At 38.5% G+C, this 13,324-nt stretch overlaps 2 protein-coding genes across 2 annotated transcripts; both read right to left on the reverse strand.

Moving 5' to 3' along the window:
* On the reverse strand, window positions 593–2,559 carry LOC18775352. Its single transcript, XM_020567583.1, has 2 exons — window positions 1,367–2,559; window positions 593–1,278 (listed from the first exon to the last, which is right to left on the reverse strand). Exons 1-2 carry the CDS (start codon window positions 2,334–2,336, stop codon window positions 938–940), a joined length of 1,311 nt encoding a protein of 436 aa, XP_020423172.1. The 5' UTR covers window positions 2,337–2,559; the 3' UTR covers window positions 593–937.
* On the reverse strand, window positions 4,515–7,490 carry LOC18772228 (omega-3 fatty acid desaturase, chloroplastic). The gene is made up of 8 exons (XM_007205113.2): window positions 6,536–7,490; window positions 6,338–6,427; window positions 6,134–6,200; window positions 5,936–6,028; window positions 5,676–5,861; window positions 5,487–5,567; window positions 5,198–5,335; window positions 4,515–5,071 (listed from the first exon to the last, which is right to left on the reverse strand). Exons 1-8 carry the CDS (start codon window positions 7,054–7,056, stop codon window positions 4,886–4,888), a joined length of 1,362 nt encoding a protein of 453 aa, XP_007205175.1. The 5' UTR covers window positions 7,057–7,490; the 3' UTR covers window positions 4,515–4,885.

Raw genomic sequence — 13,324 nt, forward strand, 5'->3', positions numbered from 1 at the left:
TGCATTAGGGTTCCAAGCTTATCCCACCCCTAATGCAGGTGTCGCACTTATTTGTAAGAACGATTGTACGTGTGATGTGGTCCAACCTTGTTACCCGTAGGATTGCTTTCACAACAAGCGAATCCTTTGTATTAGGTTTCCACCCCTAATGCAGGTGTCACACTTAATTGTAAGAACAATGATGTGGACCGACCTTACCCAACACCTTCACCTCACAATGAGTGATGATTTTGATGGGATGCTGGCTTTTCTCGTCTCATGATTTAATTGGCCACAAATGCATAAGTTACTCACATCACATGGAAGACGGCTAAGGCATCTCTAGTATTGTTGACTTGATTGTTGCCCCTATGGAGTAGGAACGCAAGTCAGTCATTGAAATTTCCACAAAAGAATTAAAGTTGTTATTTTCAACAGTGGATTGTTCATAATAGTTTGATATGCTTACTTACTAGTGCAGATGTTGACATGTTATAGAAATTAACTCTCCACCTACCAACTTGTTTGGGATGGTGTTCATTGATAGGTATGAAAAGGGTTCAAATTTAACAAAACTATGTTTTATTATTCAAATTCAATCTACAAGAATAAATGACAGAAAACAATTAAAATTGGATCGAAGTTACACTGGATTAGATTTTGATGGGAAACAAAACTACAAAAACCTGCCATTTTTTTGAAGAGGGCAGGAGATAAAAAATAAAAATAAAACTTACATGTAACGGGAATGGGTGTAAACAATACGCATTTTCCAATTGATTTCATTGCTGCTAGTTGCAGGCAGAGTCTCTCAATTATAATCTAAAAAGTCTTGAGATCCTTTCACACCAAAATGGAAAAGTTCAAGTTCTTAAACTAAGTCAGGTTTTCAAAGTTACAGAGAGAGAAACTTTGAAGGGTATATACAGAATCTCAAAACAAGTTCTTCTTTCATTCTTCAAGCACTGCAGGGCCACAGATTTTCATGAGAAATCTGCACAAACTCATCAATGCCCTGGCGCAGTAGCATGTCAAGGATCAGCCCTTCAAACTCCACGCAAATTTCTTCATAAGCTTCGAACCCAGACACATTCTTGGCTACCCAATTTGACTCTTTCAAATCCTCCTCTGTCCACCTTTGGATTTTGGAAGCCAGCAGCTCTGCGTAATCCCTGGTGTCTTCGTCTTTAGTTGGCTCAAAATCTTTTCTCCTGGCTGTTCTGACTTCAGGGTCGGCAATGTAAGGAGCTTTTGGTGAAGATTTCATGTTGGAGTTCAAATCCATAGGCATTGAATATCCTATAAACATCAACCCAAACAAATGAAATTAGAATTAATTTGGTCACACAATGTGCTAAAGGAAATTAGTGAAAAAAACAGAACAAACCTGATAACCAAGCTTCATGTTGGATCAACATGTCATCAATGTAGAGAACAGAAACAGGGCTTGTGTTCTCTAAGCCATGAAAACCAGCAGCCTCTTTTTCCTTGGCAAATGCAAGTTGATGGTTTGTCTTCTTGATTCTTGGTTCCTCCACGGCTTTCTTCTTCTGGGTTGTCTTCTTCAGCTGATGACGATCGCTACTTTCCTTAAAATTCGCAGCACCACCATTCTTGTAACTGGTCTTCTTATCGGGAGAAACAGAGTACCCCAAACCCTTTGATTTTGAAGATTGTGCGCCACATTCTCTTCTAGGCTCATCCTTCAACTTAGAAATCTTCTTGTTTTGTTTTACGGCTACCATTTTCTCCTTCTTCTTCTTCTGCTTCATAATCTCATCACTCTCTCTTTTGCTGTTCTCCTTGTTCCTACTTCTCTGTTCCTTCTTCCCCTGCTTCAGCTCTCCAAAACCCATCTCAGATTTCTTCACCTTCGACCCAATCTCCTTTGATTTATCCACATTGTCCAAGTACACAAGAAGAAAATCAGGACTTTTCTGATGATTCAGAGCCGCCGGGACTTCCCGGAAAGAGACTGAGGTTCGAACCCGGCGATGATGATGCTGACGATCTTGATCAGCCAAATCAAAATCCATCAAGTAATCAGCAAAACTCACTGACCTACTTCGGCTAACCAAATCTGGTCTTCCTTTCGAAACCCAATTTGTTTCTGGCAAAGAGTCTAAACCCATCAGCCTTGCCACTATGCCAGGCGTGACAGAAGAAGCTGAAGATTGGATTTTGAGATCAGGGTTTGGTTTTTCTGGGAGCAGAGTGAGTTGGGTTGTATAAGGTTCCGCAATTTGATCTGTTGGGTGAGTAGGGACGCTTCCAGAGCACAGAAGCCTGCGCAAGACGCCATTGAAGCAGTCAGAGCTCTGGTTCACTGAACTTGAACTTCTCCCACTACCACTCATGGTTGTAATTTGAAAAAACCACACACCAAATCAAGAGACAGAGCAGAGAAGTTTATGAAAGAAGAGAGGGCTTTGTTTTGTGATTTGAATTAATGGTGATGTTGTTATTGGCTTATCAAGGAAGACTTGGGTCGTTGAGTTCACATTAGAAACTAGAAAAGATGGAAACAAAAAGGTGGAAACACTGACGCGCACATTTGTCGCGTATAAAATGAAGTAAATTTATCTTTCTTGGCACCAAATTGGCCTGTCAACCTGTTGTCAGCCATGCAGTTTATTCATTAAATTTATTTATCGGTTTAAATACGTGCCATTGATAGCAACTGGCAAGCATGAAGAATTAAACTAGAGGAGTTGAAAGACTTTTGTTGGAAGTGTTAGAAACGCGTGGGTCGCATCTGGGTTCTTTGATCTTTCTTTGTTTTTGCCATTTTTGGGGTTTCCCCCTTCTGCACTTCTTCTACTACAAGAGATGCCGAAGTTCTTGACCTTTTGGTGGTCCTCCATTCTAATTTCTTAGCCACCACCACCATGGTCTTCGTACGGATTTAGAAATTCTAATCCACCGACTTTGCTGACTCTTTTGATTTTGGAACTTATTGGCTCAGTTGGGTTCTTTAGTTTATGAAGGAACTTGAGGTTCCACCCCAAAATCAATTGGCAATGTGAACAACACATTTTGGGTGACGTGGAACACGTGTGGCCTTTGGGCTTTCACACATGGGCAACCCGCTCTGATACCATGAAGGAAATTGAGGTTCCACCCCAAAACCAATTGGCAATGGGGGGAGTAATCCAACTCCTTATAAGTCGTTACTAGGTTTCTCAACTTTCCAATGTGGGACTCTTTATCTTCACATTCTCACAGTTTAACATGGGCCACCTCTACCCCAACGCCCCGTTTAGTTCATAGAATGAATTTGAGAGTAAATAATTTCCCATGTCATTCTCCAAAGAATGGGAATGCAAGATTCTTTTCCCACGTTTGATAATGCTGGGAAAGTAACCGGGAAATATCACTTTATTTCATTTCCCATGTTTGTTTTGAGTAGGAATGGAAAACAAAGTTTGTGTAAATTTTCAATTATACCCATATTAAATCAAATAAAAAATGAATGCATTTAATGATATATTGTAATTCTAAATTGTTAATGGGGATTAAATGGTCATAAAAAATATGTATTTAATGTTAGCTCATTTTCCCAAACTTTCTTGTGAGGAGGGAAAACAAAACCCAAGTTGGGAGGATGGCTTCACTTTCCCCCTTACTTTTCCACGAGCCAGGCAACGATTTCTCATACCTAGACTTACCAAACATGGGAAAGCAATTGATTTTCCATTCCCAAGTCTCATTTCCCATGAACCAAATGGGGCCCAAAGGGCAAGGGCAAGGCAAAGACAAGGCAAGGTTAGTCACTATTCACGTAAATAATGGCAGCCATTGCCTTTTTTTTTCTCCATTAATGACGTCATTGATGACGTAAGCAAACCCAGGCAAGATTTGCCTTTGGGCCTGCTTGGTCTGGACGTTGCGCGCTGGAGCCAATTGTTGGGCCTAGGCCCCCTCCTGCCCGGGCAAAAGAGCAGCGGTAAATGTGCTAGAATTGGAAGTTTGGGCGGAGCTGATGTGAGACTGATATGGCTACATGGGTAAACCCAAAATCATATCATCACGCAAGAGGTCATTTTTAGTCGATGTAGGTTGCTGGTTTTACCATTTTGAGTCATCATAGTTTCAATTCTTTCAATTTTATCTATATAGTTTTTAGATTCCTCGTAATTCAGGAACATGTTATAAATTCTGTCAAATTCTTTACAAAATACCCCTCCACATCAAGGATACGTACTTGTTTTGTCACGAAATTGGACGAAAGTTTGAACGTGTCGTTCAATTGCGAGGAATGAGAGATATCAAACTATATGAGTCAAATTGTCAGAATTTTTACATGAACTAATGTGAAAAGTCCGACAAACTATAAGGAACAAAGTGACTTTTTGCATCCTTTGTTTTTTTTAATGGAAGATGTTGATTAATCTGTGCAAGTTTACGGTATGGACAAGCGATATAAGAACCCCAACCAAAACATTGTGAAAGAAAACGACTCAGCCATTGTCCTCAGAAATCATAAGAAAATACGTGGTCCTAAAGGCACCCATGAAAAGTAACCATGAACAAAATTTCAAGAAATCATAAGATAATAAGTGGTCCATTATCACTAAAAAGAATAAAATCCATAATGTCCACTGAATCCACTAATTTCAATAAAAAGTGGAAGATGGTTACTTTTTCCCTATTCTTTTCCCTCATTTTTCTTCAAATTAAAATGGGGTTATACAATGCATGATAGTAGATTTGCTGAAGAGATTTTTTTTCCTCTCCATAAAGAATAAAATACAGTAATTTAAAAAAAAAACTAGGGCACCACCCTTTTTTCATCATTCTCTTGAGGCATTCCTTTCCCAAGAGTCCCAAATCAGTGGCACGCCCTCAATGCAAAGAGATCTGAAAGGTTGTCTTTGTGGTCATCTAAACTAAAGAATTGAAGCTTTTACTTTGATTTTGGAAAGCCACCAAAATCAGGGTCAGTTTGGTAGTACACAACATCCCCATTGTCATTGACATAGTGGTCTTTCTTCAAGCTTCTAATAAAACTCCCAAGCAGGTGAAACGGTAGAGGCCCTGATTTCTTTGGCTCTCTGTAATATTTCCCAAATACTGGCTTAGCTGCTTCAGTCTGCAAGTTCAAGAACAAAAACACATTAAAACATTAAGACATTGCAGGTGTTAGGACTTAAGAGCAGGCTTGTTTTCAATCATATGAGTGTACTAATTCTACTTAAAATGAAATTTTGGTACTTACTGCTTCAACTAAATGGTAATGGGGTATTTGAGGAAAAAGATGATGAACCACATGGGTGCCTATGTCATGGTGGATGTTATTGATCAATCCGTAGTCACGATCAAGTGTGGTAAGCCCTCCCCTTAGATAACTCCACTCCTGTCCAAGTTTTGATGAAGAAAGTTTTAACATATTGCACCAACTTTTGTCACAAACTTAAACCAGACAAGATAAGATACAGCTATGCAAGGACTTTTCTCTGTTGTGGTATCTTAACATGTTGCCCATCATGAATTGAAAAGCCACGTACCTTTCCTCTATACCATGGTAATTTTTCTTCATGGCCATGGTGATGCAAGTAAGTTACCAAATCCAGCCACATGACAAACACCTAAAATTAAAAAGAAAGCAGTCAAATTTGGAATTCCTTGATTGCTGCAGAAAAGCTTATCCCAATTCTTGTGTAGAATCATAAGAAGCTTAAAGATGTAGAATTTACCCAGTAGGGAATGCCATAGAGCTTAAGCAATTGAATAGGACCCATTACAAAGGACAACCCCACAAGCAAAGCAGCCATTGCTGTCCAACACAAAGTGGAAGTGATCACATCTTTCCTCTCATTTGGGACAAACAGGTCGCTGTTTGGGTGAAAGTGAGAACCAGTCTTTCCTGGACTTCTATTCCACTATAGGAAACCAATAACAATCAGCTACTATTTTCGTAAATTATGTGGTATCAATCAATTCGCTACAGACTTACAAGGTAGAAAGGGTATGCAAGCATGGGAAAAGGAACGGTGAACCGCAAAATCCGTGTCATGTTATCCAATTTCTTGTAAATTCTCTCAGATAACTGCAAGCATAGAAATTTGTCATCCTCTAACAAATAGAGAAACCCAGGATGCCCCAAGCAAAAGTAGAACAGAGAATCCATACAACAGAGGAAAAAAAGACTAACCGGGTGCCATGATTCATCATTCTCAACATGGCCATGGTTTTGATGATGAGTCCTGTGGCTAATTCTCCTGTAACATTCAATCAAGCCATCATTTTAGTGCATATTATCTAATTTTTCCAATAGATAGGAAGAATCAGAACACAAGAAACCATTGTTCATATTTACAGTGCATCATATTATATTAATCTATCTTCAGGAACATACCATCCATGATAGGGTACAAGAATTGAAGAATGCAAGAGATGCCCCGCCACACTGTTTAGCTTGGGATTATTTGAAAAGCTTCCATGGCCACTACATAATCAAACACCAGACGAACAATTCATACCACAAAACACAAACTGATACTAAATCACACACCAAGAACACAAAATATATGAGAAGGAACTGAGAAGTGATTACCAATCATGTCCAAGAACAAAGAGAGCCCAAAACATTGTCCCCTGAGCAGCCCAATACAGAGGCCAAACGAACCACTTGTTTGTATAAGCCGCCGCTGCAGCCAATCCAAAAACCACCAGCACATCCCTTACCACATAGCTCATTGACTTCCACGGGTCCTTAACCCAACAATGCTTCGGAATGGCTGCTTTAATGTCAGCCAATTTAAACGGTGGTGGTGCACCTGGATCAAATTCCAGCTCTTCTTCATCTCCAACGCCATTAACACCATTGACTCTCTCTTTCTCGTCTTCAATAGAAGCAACTTTTAATGGAGCACTCACTTTCAGACCCCAGCTTCTCCCTCTAAAGCACGCACTCGAAATTTTGGCTGAAGCCAATCTTAGATCTATCACGCTCTTGCTCGACCGAAAAACTCGAACTTTTGCTGGGTGGTTAGAGGAAAATCCGGCTGTGGGTCTATGAAAATTTTGAGGGAGAGGCTTTAAGCCACATTCTGAGAGAACCCAACTCGCCGCCATTGGAGACCCAGATGGAGCAGAAACACCAGGGTTTTAGTTCTGAGTCTCTCTCAGGTTTTTAGAGAGAGAGAATATGTGAAGGTGAAGCAAACAAAAAGAAGAGGGTTGAAGGAAAATATCTAGGATTTAAAAATGAGATAACAATCTTCTTTCCTCCTTCAAGAACGACGACACGACTATTTTTGTTCTCTGTGTTTCTCAAAGCTCCATTATTTTATAGTTTGCTCTTGTCTCTCAAAGCCTTGACCTTGAACATGGACTCAGAGTTTCTAACAACTGGTGATGACGGGGGAGAGATTTGAAGGCTTGGTCTTCACCTAAAAAGAAGATGGCCATATGTGTCGGTATAAATATATGACCAACTGGTCAGTGGGCTTCTGTTCAAATTGGAATATAAGAATTTCTCCACTCAATTGCTTGCTAGTGGCTCTCATGGTTTGGTTTGACCTGTTACGGGAATTTGATCGGTGGGCTTTTTGCTTATGTCATATATCATTGAAGGCTAATGCCACACGTGTCATTAAACAATAGCCTATTTGCAATAATAAGCCCATTGGGAAGAAAAAGAAGCCTTAGGAAATAACAAGGGAATTTCATAAAAAGCTGCCCATGAGAATTTCATGCTTCACATTTTGCTATTTAACTACCTTTTCATACCACACCGTCCATGTATTTTGTTACTCATTTTACTTCTACGATTTGACACTCAACATCATGTTTTTGGGGTTTTTGTTGCTAAAATGTTGGATACTTCTCATCTCTTTCCCTCTATTTAAAGTATTTTGTGTACTTAGTTAACGAGTATTTTTGACATCCTCATATTCCCTATGATAATAAAAATTGTTATAAAACTAGAGAGAAAATGGAGAGAATTGGAATAGAGAGGAGAGACTGATTGTGTGTTCTTAATCTGATTTCTGTGTGTATCATACAAGTAGAGGGAGAAGCCTATTTATAGGCAAGTAGAGGTGTAGAGGTGGGCTCCACCATATATTTTACAACACTCCCCCTTGGAGACCACAAATGATACAGAATATGTCTCGTTAAAAACCTTGCCAGTAAAAACCTAGTGGGATAAAAACTGGTCAAAAGAAAAAAAAAATACATAATCATGTGTAATATAAAATTCTATGTATATTGACACGCGTGCGACACTGCCTCGTTAAAACCTTGCCAGGAAAAACCCAGTGGGATAAAAACCTGGACGAAGGAAAAAGAGTACAGTGTTTGAAGATCTTTATTGATAGCGCGCTCCCCCCTGATGCTTGGCAAAAATATCTTTAAGTCATACTGTTGATCAGCTTTCTGAATATCGTAGTTGACACTATTTCTGTGAGTCAATCTTGAGCGACACTGCCTCGTTAAAACCTTACCAGGAAAAACCCAATGGGATAAAAACCTGGATGAAGGAAAAAGAGTACAGTGTGGAGCTGAGCTCTATCTGGTCTAGTATACTTCCGGAAAAATATTTAAGGACCAACGGATAAGACTCTCTTAGTATAAGTAAGAATCTCGTTGGTATAATGCTCGATCGAGACAAATATTTCATGAATTCTGCAGAAGCTTTAATGTGTTGCAATCACATTATAATCAATGTACTCACTGAGGTAATTTATGTATATTAATATTGAGTACAAATTTTGTGCTTCAAGCACATGTCCTTTAGGGACTTGCTTTATGCAATGTCAATCCTCTCAACGGATTTTGTCTAAAAAGGGATTAAACTTTATGACACATTATATAGCTTTAACCCAGCTATTTATACATCTTTAGGGAATCGCTTCTGGCGATATGCTCTGTGCATTTAATAACCCTTAAAGATAATATGTTGTTCTCCGTAATTGTGTAATAAGGGGGGGGCACAATTGAATCTGTAAATATGGAGAAAACCCAACATTCCTTGTTTCTACCAGAAACAGTGTGTCATACAAAGTAGGTATATTCCCTTTTATTCCGAACACCCAAGTATAAATTTCAGTATTAACATCTTTTGGGGTTCGTACTGTGGGTTTGTTCTTTCACGTTCATTCTCATCTATAATGGAATTACCTCGTTCCATTTTGGCCAATGATATTGTCGACATTTAATAATTGAACGTGGTTCCAATCAACACAGCCCATTGATGATTTGAGTAGCTACTCCAAAATCAAAAATTGTCATTCATCAATCCATGATCCCACCATTCTCATGTGCATGCGCATGCATCAATTATAAGCATTTATTTGCCTTTGGGTACCCAAGCCACTTCATGGGGCTTTTATTATGTGAGAATGTGGATTATAACCTCCATTGGAGCGTTATTTAGCAGTAGGGCGTGGATAATCTCCATTTAGGGAGTTGGAACATTTAGAACCCATATATCTGTCATGCTGAAGGCATGCCACAGATTAATACATTCATGTCAATTAATTGCTGGGACTTTAACCCATATTATGGGACTTTAACCCATATAATTTGCTACGCATTAGGCGTGCATAATATCAATATTGACATGTCAAAGGATTGTCCTTTCGGGACTTCAATCCATATCATTTGCTACGCAACAGGCGTGCATCATATTGATCACTGCTATACCCATATTCTGTTCTTATGGTACATTAATCTGTGCAGTGTATTATCAATGTATCCAACTTGCAATCTGTAAAATTTGCATTAATAATTCATGGATACATACAAGCCATTCTTTTGGAACGGACTTATCTTCCCATTTGGTTACCTTTCAAGATAAAATATCAAATAAGTATATAAGCAAAAAAATAACACAAGTATTGGTTACATCCTTAGGTGGGAGAAACTTTTCTCAAGTATCATTCAAGCTTGTATCAGCCCAGTAAATGTAGCGCTTGATGATCTAGTTATATCCTGCAATAGTAAAATCACAACTCTTTTCTTTGTCAAAAACAAATAATCCTCAGAGAGTTACAGAAAGAGAAAAAATGCAAAAAAAGAAGGTAAGCAATCAGGGAAGGAAGCTGGTGGGAGCAGACAATAAGCTCTCATATCTCCTAGTCTAGAAGGACTTCCGGAGATTAGAGCATAAGATCGCCTTCACAGTTTCCTGATGTAGCGGAAACGTGATCAGGGATAGTCTCGCTTCCTGAATGGATGATCAGAGATAGTCTTGCTTCTCGGGCATATTAAGTGCTCACTGATAAGAAAAACAAGTAGATATCGCATCACTAGGTATGGAGAAAACTGGATGTCTTCTGCAAAGAAAATTTCGTTAGTAACACATTTATACACAAATACAATGAATAGGTAGAACCAGTGAATTTCAAATTAACCATATGAAAATTGTGAGATTCTCGGGGTACTTTTGAAAAAGTAGCTCCGTGAAATCCGTAAAGCAAGATCGGCTTTTGATGAAAATAATACTTGAAAACGCCGAAAGTGCCGACATACATTATCAGAGGCCACGTGAAGTTTTGGACTCTGGGAAAGAAAAAGATAATATGGGGATCTGAAAAGATATTGGGATCCTGTTAAAACTGTAGCCATATTTCCTCCTATTGATATTGCCTTTGCAAAACTTGATTGGAGCAACTGCGTTTCAACTTAACTTCCTTCATTTTCTGAAACTTTAGTTTTCTTAAGGCTTTCTTCGAAACCTTCTTAAAAATGGCTTCCTCTTCTTCCTGCCCAGATTATTTCAATTTAAATGATACTCCCACAACAACCAGTGACGCCCAAGTTTGGCGTCCATCCTTTGTATCCAAAAATCGTCATCTCACAGTTAATGATTCTGTGATGATGAATGATGCTACTGCTGTCATAGTAGCTAAGAATTTCATTACTCCAATGGATGAAATGTTGTTAACAAGGAGATCAGAGGAAGAGGCTATTGATGACTCAATGGCTTTTAGCATTCAGAGTGCTGCTTCTGTTTCTAACATGGCTGATCGTTTGCGTGCTAGAGCAAACGAGGTTCAGATTTTAACAACTGAAAATTCGTCTCTCCAAAGAATGCTTCATGAGTCTCAACAGGAGGTTGAGAAACTTAAAGGAGAGAATAATGCCTTGTTGAAACTGATGAGTTCGTACTCTGTTGATACACTGAGAAGGCTAGATATGCTGCAGGTCTCCAATGAAAGAATTTTGGGAAACTACGAGAGGCTCATGGCTAAGCTTAAGAGGCGCCGTCCTCTTCCTTCAGAGGCTTCTAGAACATAATGTATTTGTATAGATTTTACAGGGCCTGCACCTTCATTGCAGGAAAAAATCTATCTGTTGTATGTTCCTGTTATAATAATTACGCACATTCTTAAACTTGCACCTGTGGTTTTTACGTCTTTTCAAAATGACGGTTGGGAACCTTGTACCTTATAGGTTCAAATAACCACATCGACTCTCCCAAATTTCATATTTCAACGTATGGAACCCCGGAACTTTTGTCTTGGGCTAAACATAAACTCAGAATTTATCTTCCCTTTTCAAATGGACATGAAATATGAATTGAGTAAAAGCCACGCTAATATCTCATATATTTGGGTTCATGAGCTTCCGGCTCAGATATAACAAAATATGTGGGGAGCCTCAATTCATTATTCTCTTATGCCAAAGAAATATGTGGCGTACCACAATTTGCAATAATACCTCAAGGGTTGTCCTATTTAATTGTTGGAACTTCAGGTTCTCAACACTGTTAGATTTTGAACTTCAGGCCAAAATCACATATTCTCATGGTATGGACATTTTTACAATTTTCTGTACATATTTCTTGAGGAACTTCTGGCATCTCATTTAATTGCTCATCCATGAGTTTAAGGAACTGCAGGTTCCCTTTTTGAATATAGTGATAGTTTACCCAAAATAGTAAATATTTATGCATACATTACTATTCATGTATACGACACTATTCATATATACAGTACATTTGCCAGTACAGTTATCATCCATGTGTACGGCATTATGAATCAATACGGTACTGTTACATCATTAAGGAACCCCAGGTCCTTATTTACATGTCAGGGATCAAGGACCCTCAAGTTCAATCACATGTTTACAAAAATAGTACCGGAGAGACTGCCAGCTCTCATATTAACATCATCATCAAGGATCTTCAAGTCCTGATGTAATTGTATGATGAGGATCAAGGAACTTCTGGTCCTGATCTATATACTGTAAAAAACTCATCATACAACACATTTAGTCCATAAAATAAATTGCTGGTAAATAAATTACTGGTATGGACGATAAACCCGCACCACACTTTAAATAAAAGGAAATATAAAGTATGCGGGTTAATTCCACATCATACTTTTAATAAAAGTAAATGTGCAGTAAAGTAAATTCATAAAGTATGAGGGTTAATTCCACATCGTACTTTTACTAAAAGTAAATGTACAGTAAAGTAAATTCATAAAGTATGAGGGTTAATTCCACATCATACTTTTAATAATAGTAAATGTGCAGTAAAGTAAATTCATAAAGTATGAGGGTTAATTCCTCATCATACTTTAAGTAAAAGTAAATGTGCGATAAAATAAATTACTTGCTATATGGACGTTAATTCCGCACCATATCTTAAATAAAATTAAATGTGCGGTAAAGTAAATTGTGCTTGTATGGGCACTAATTCTGCTCCATACATTTAAATAAAAGTAAAGGTGTGGACGATAAACCCGCACCACCCTTTTAAATAAATGCTGTTGTATGGGTAATAAACCTACACCATACAGTAAATAAAATAAATATGGGGTTAAAAACCACCACCGAATAAAATAAGAAAAATGTTAGTATTAGTAACGGTCTCCCACTGATAATATGTTTAGTATTACCAAGGGTCCATTTCTGTTAATGGTTAGTAAAAGAAAAACAGATAAATATAATATGAAATAATAGAGAAGATAAGGGAGCAGAGATCTTATCGCTTATTCTTTCGCTTATGCCCATGCTGAGTGATCCCTTTTTTTTTTTTTTTTTTTTCAGTGTTTCGGTGGGTTTTCACATGTGCAGCAGAATATGTGGGTGGGGCTGTAATCATGCGCACTCGACAACATGTGCTGTCCAGCCCGCCATTAGACCTAAGTCATCATTTCGGTGGGTGCTCTGAACCTTTCTCTCTATGTCCACTATCTCTGAGAGCATCTAATACATTCTTGCCCCTATTAGTTACCATAGCAAGGCTACCATGTTCCAGCACAGTGTCTTCCACAACATCGCTTAGCATCTCAATGGAACGGCAAAACCCAAAGATACATAGTTTCCTGCCCGTATCAAGGCCATTTGTCCAGTCGCTATCAGTCATCACCGGCGACGAGGAGGTCTC

Source organism: Prunus persica, chromosome G6, assembly GCF_000346465.2.
Source record: "Prunus persica cultivar Lovell chromosome G6, Prunus_persica_NCBIv2, whole genome shotgun sequence".
NCBI classification, from domain to species: Eukaryota; Viridiplantae; Streptophyta; class Magnoliopsida; order Rosales; family Rosaceae; genus Prunus; species Prunus persica.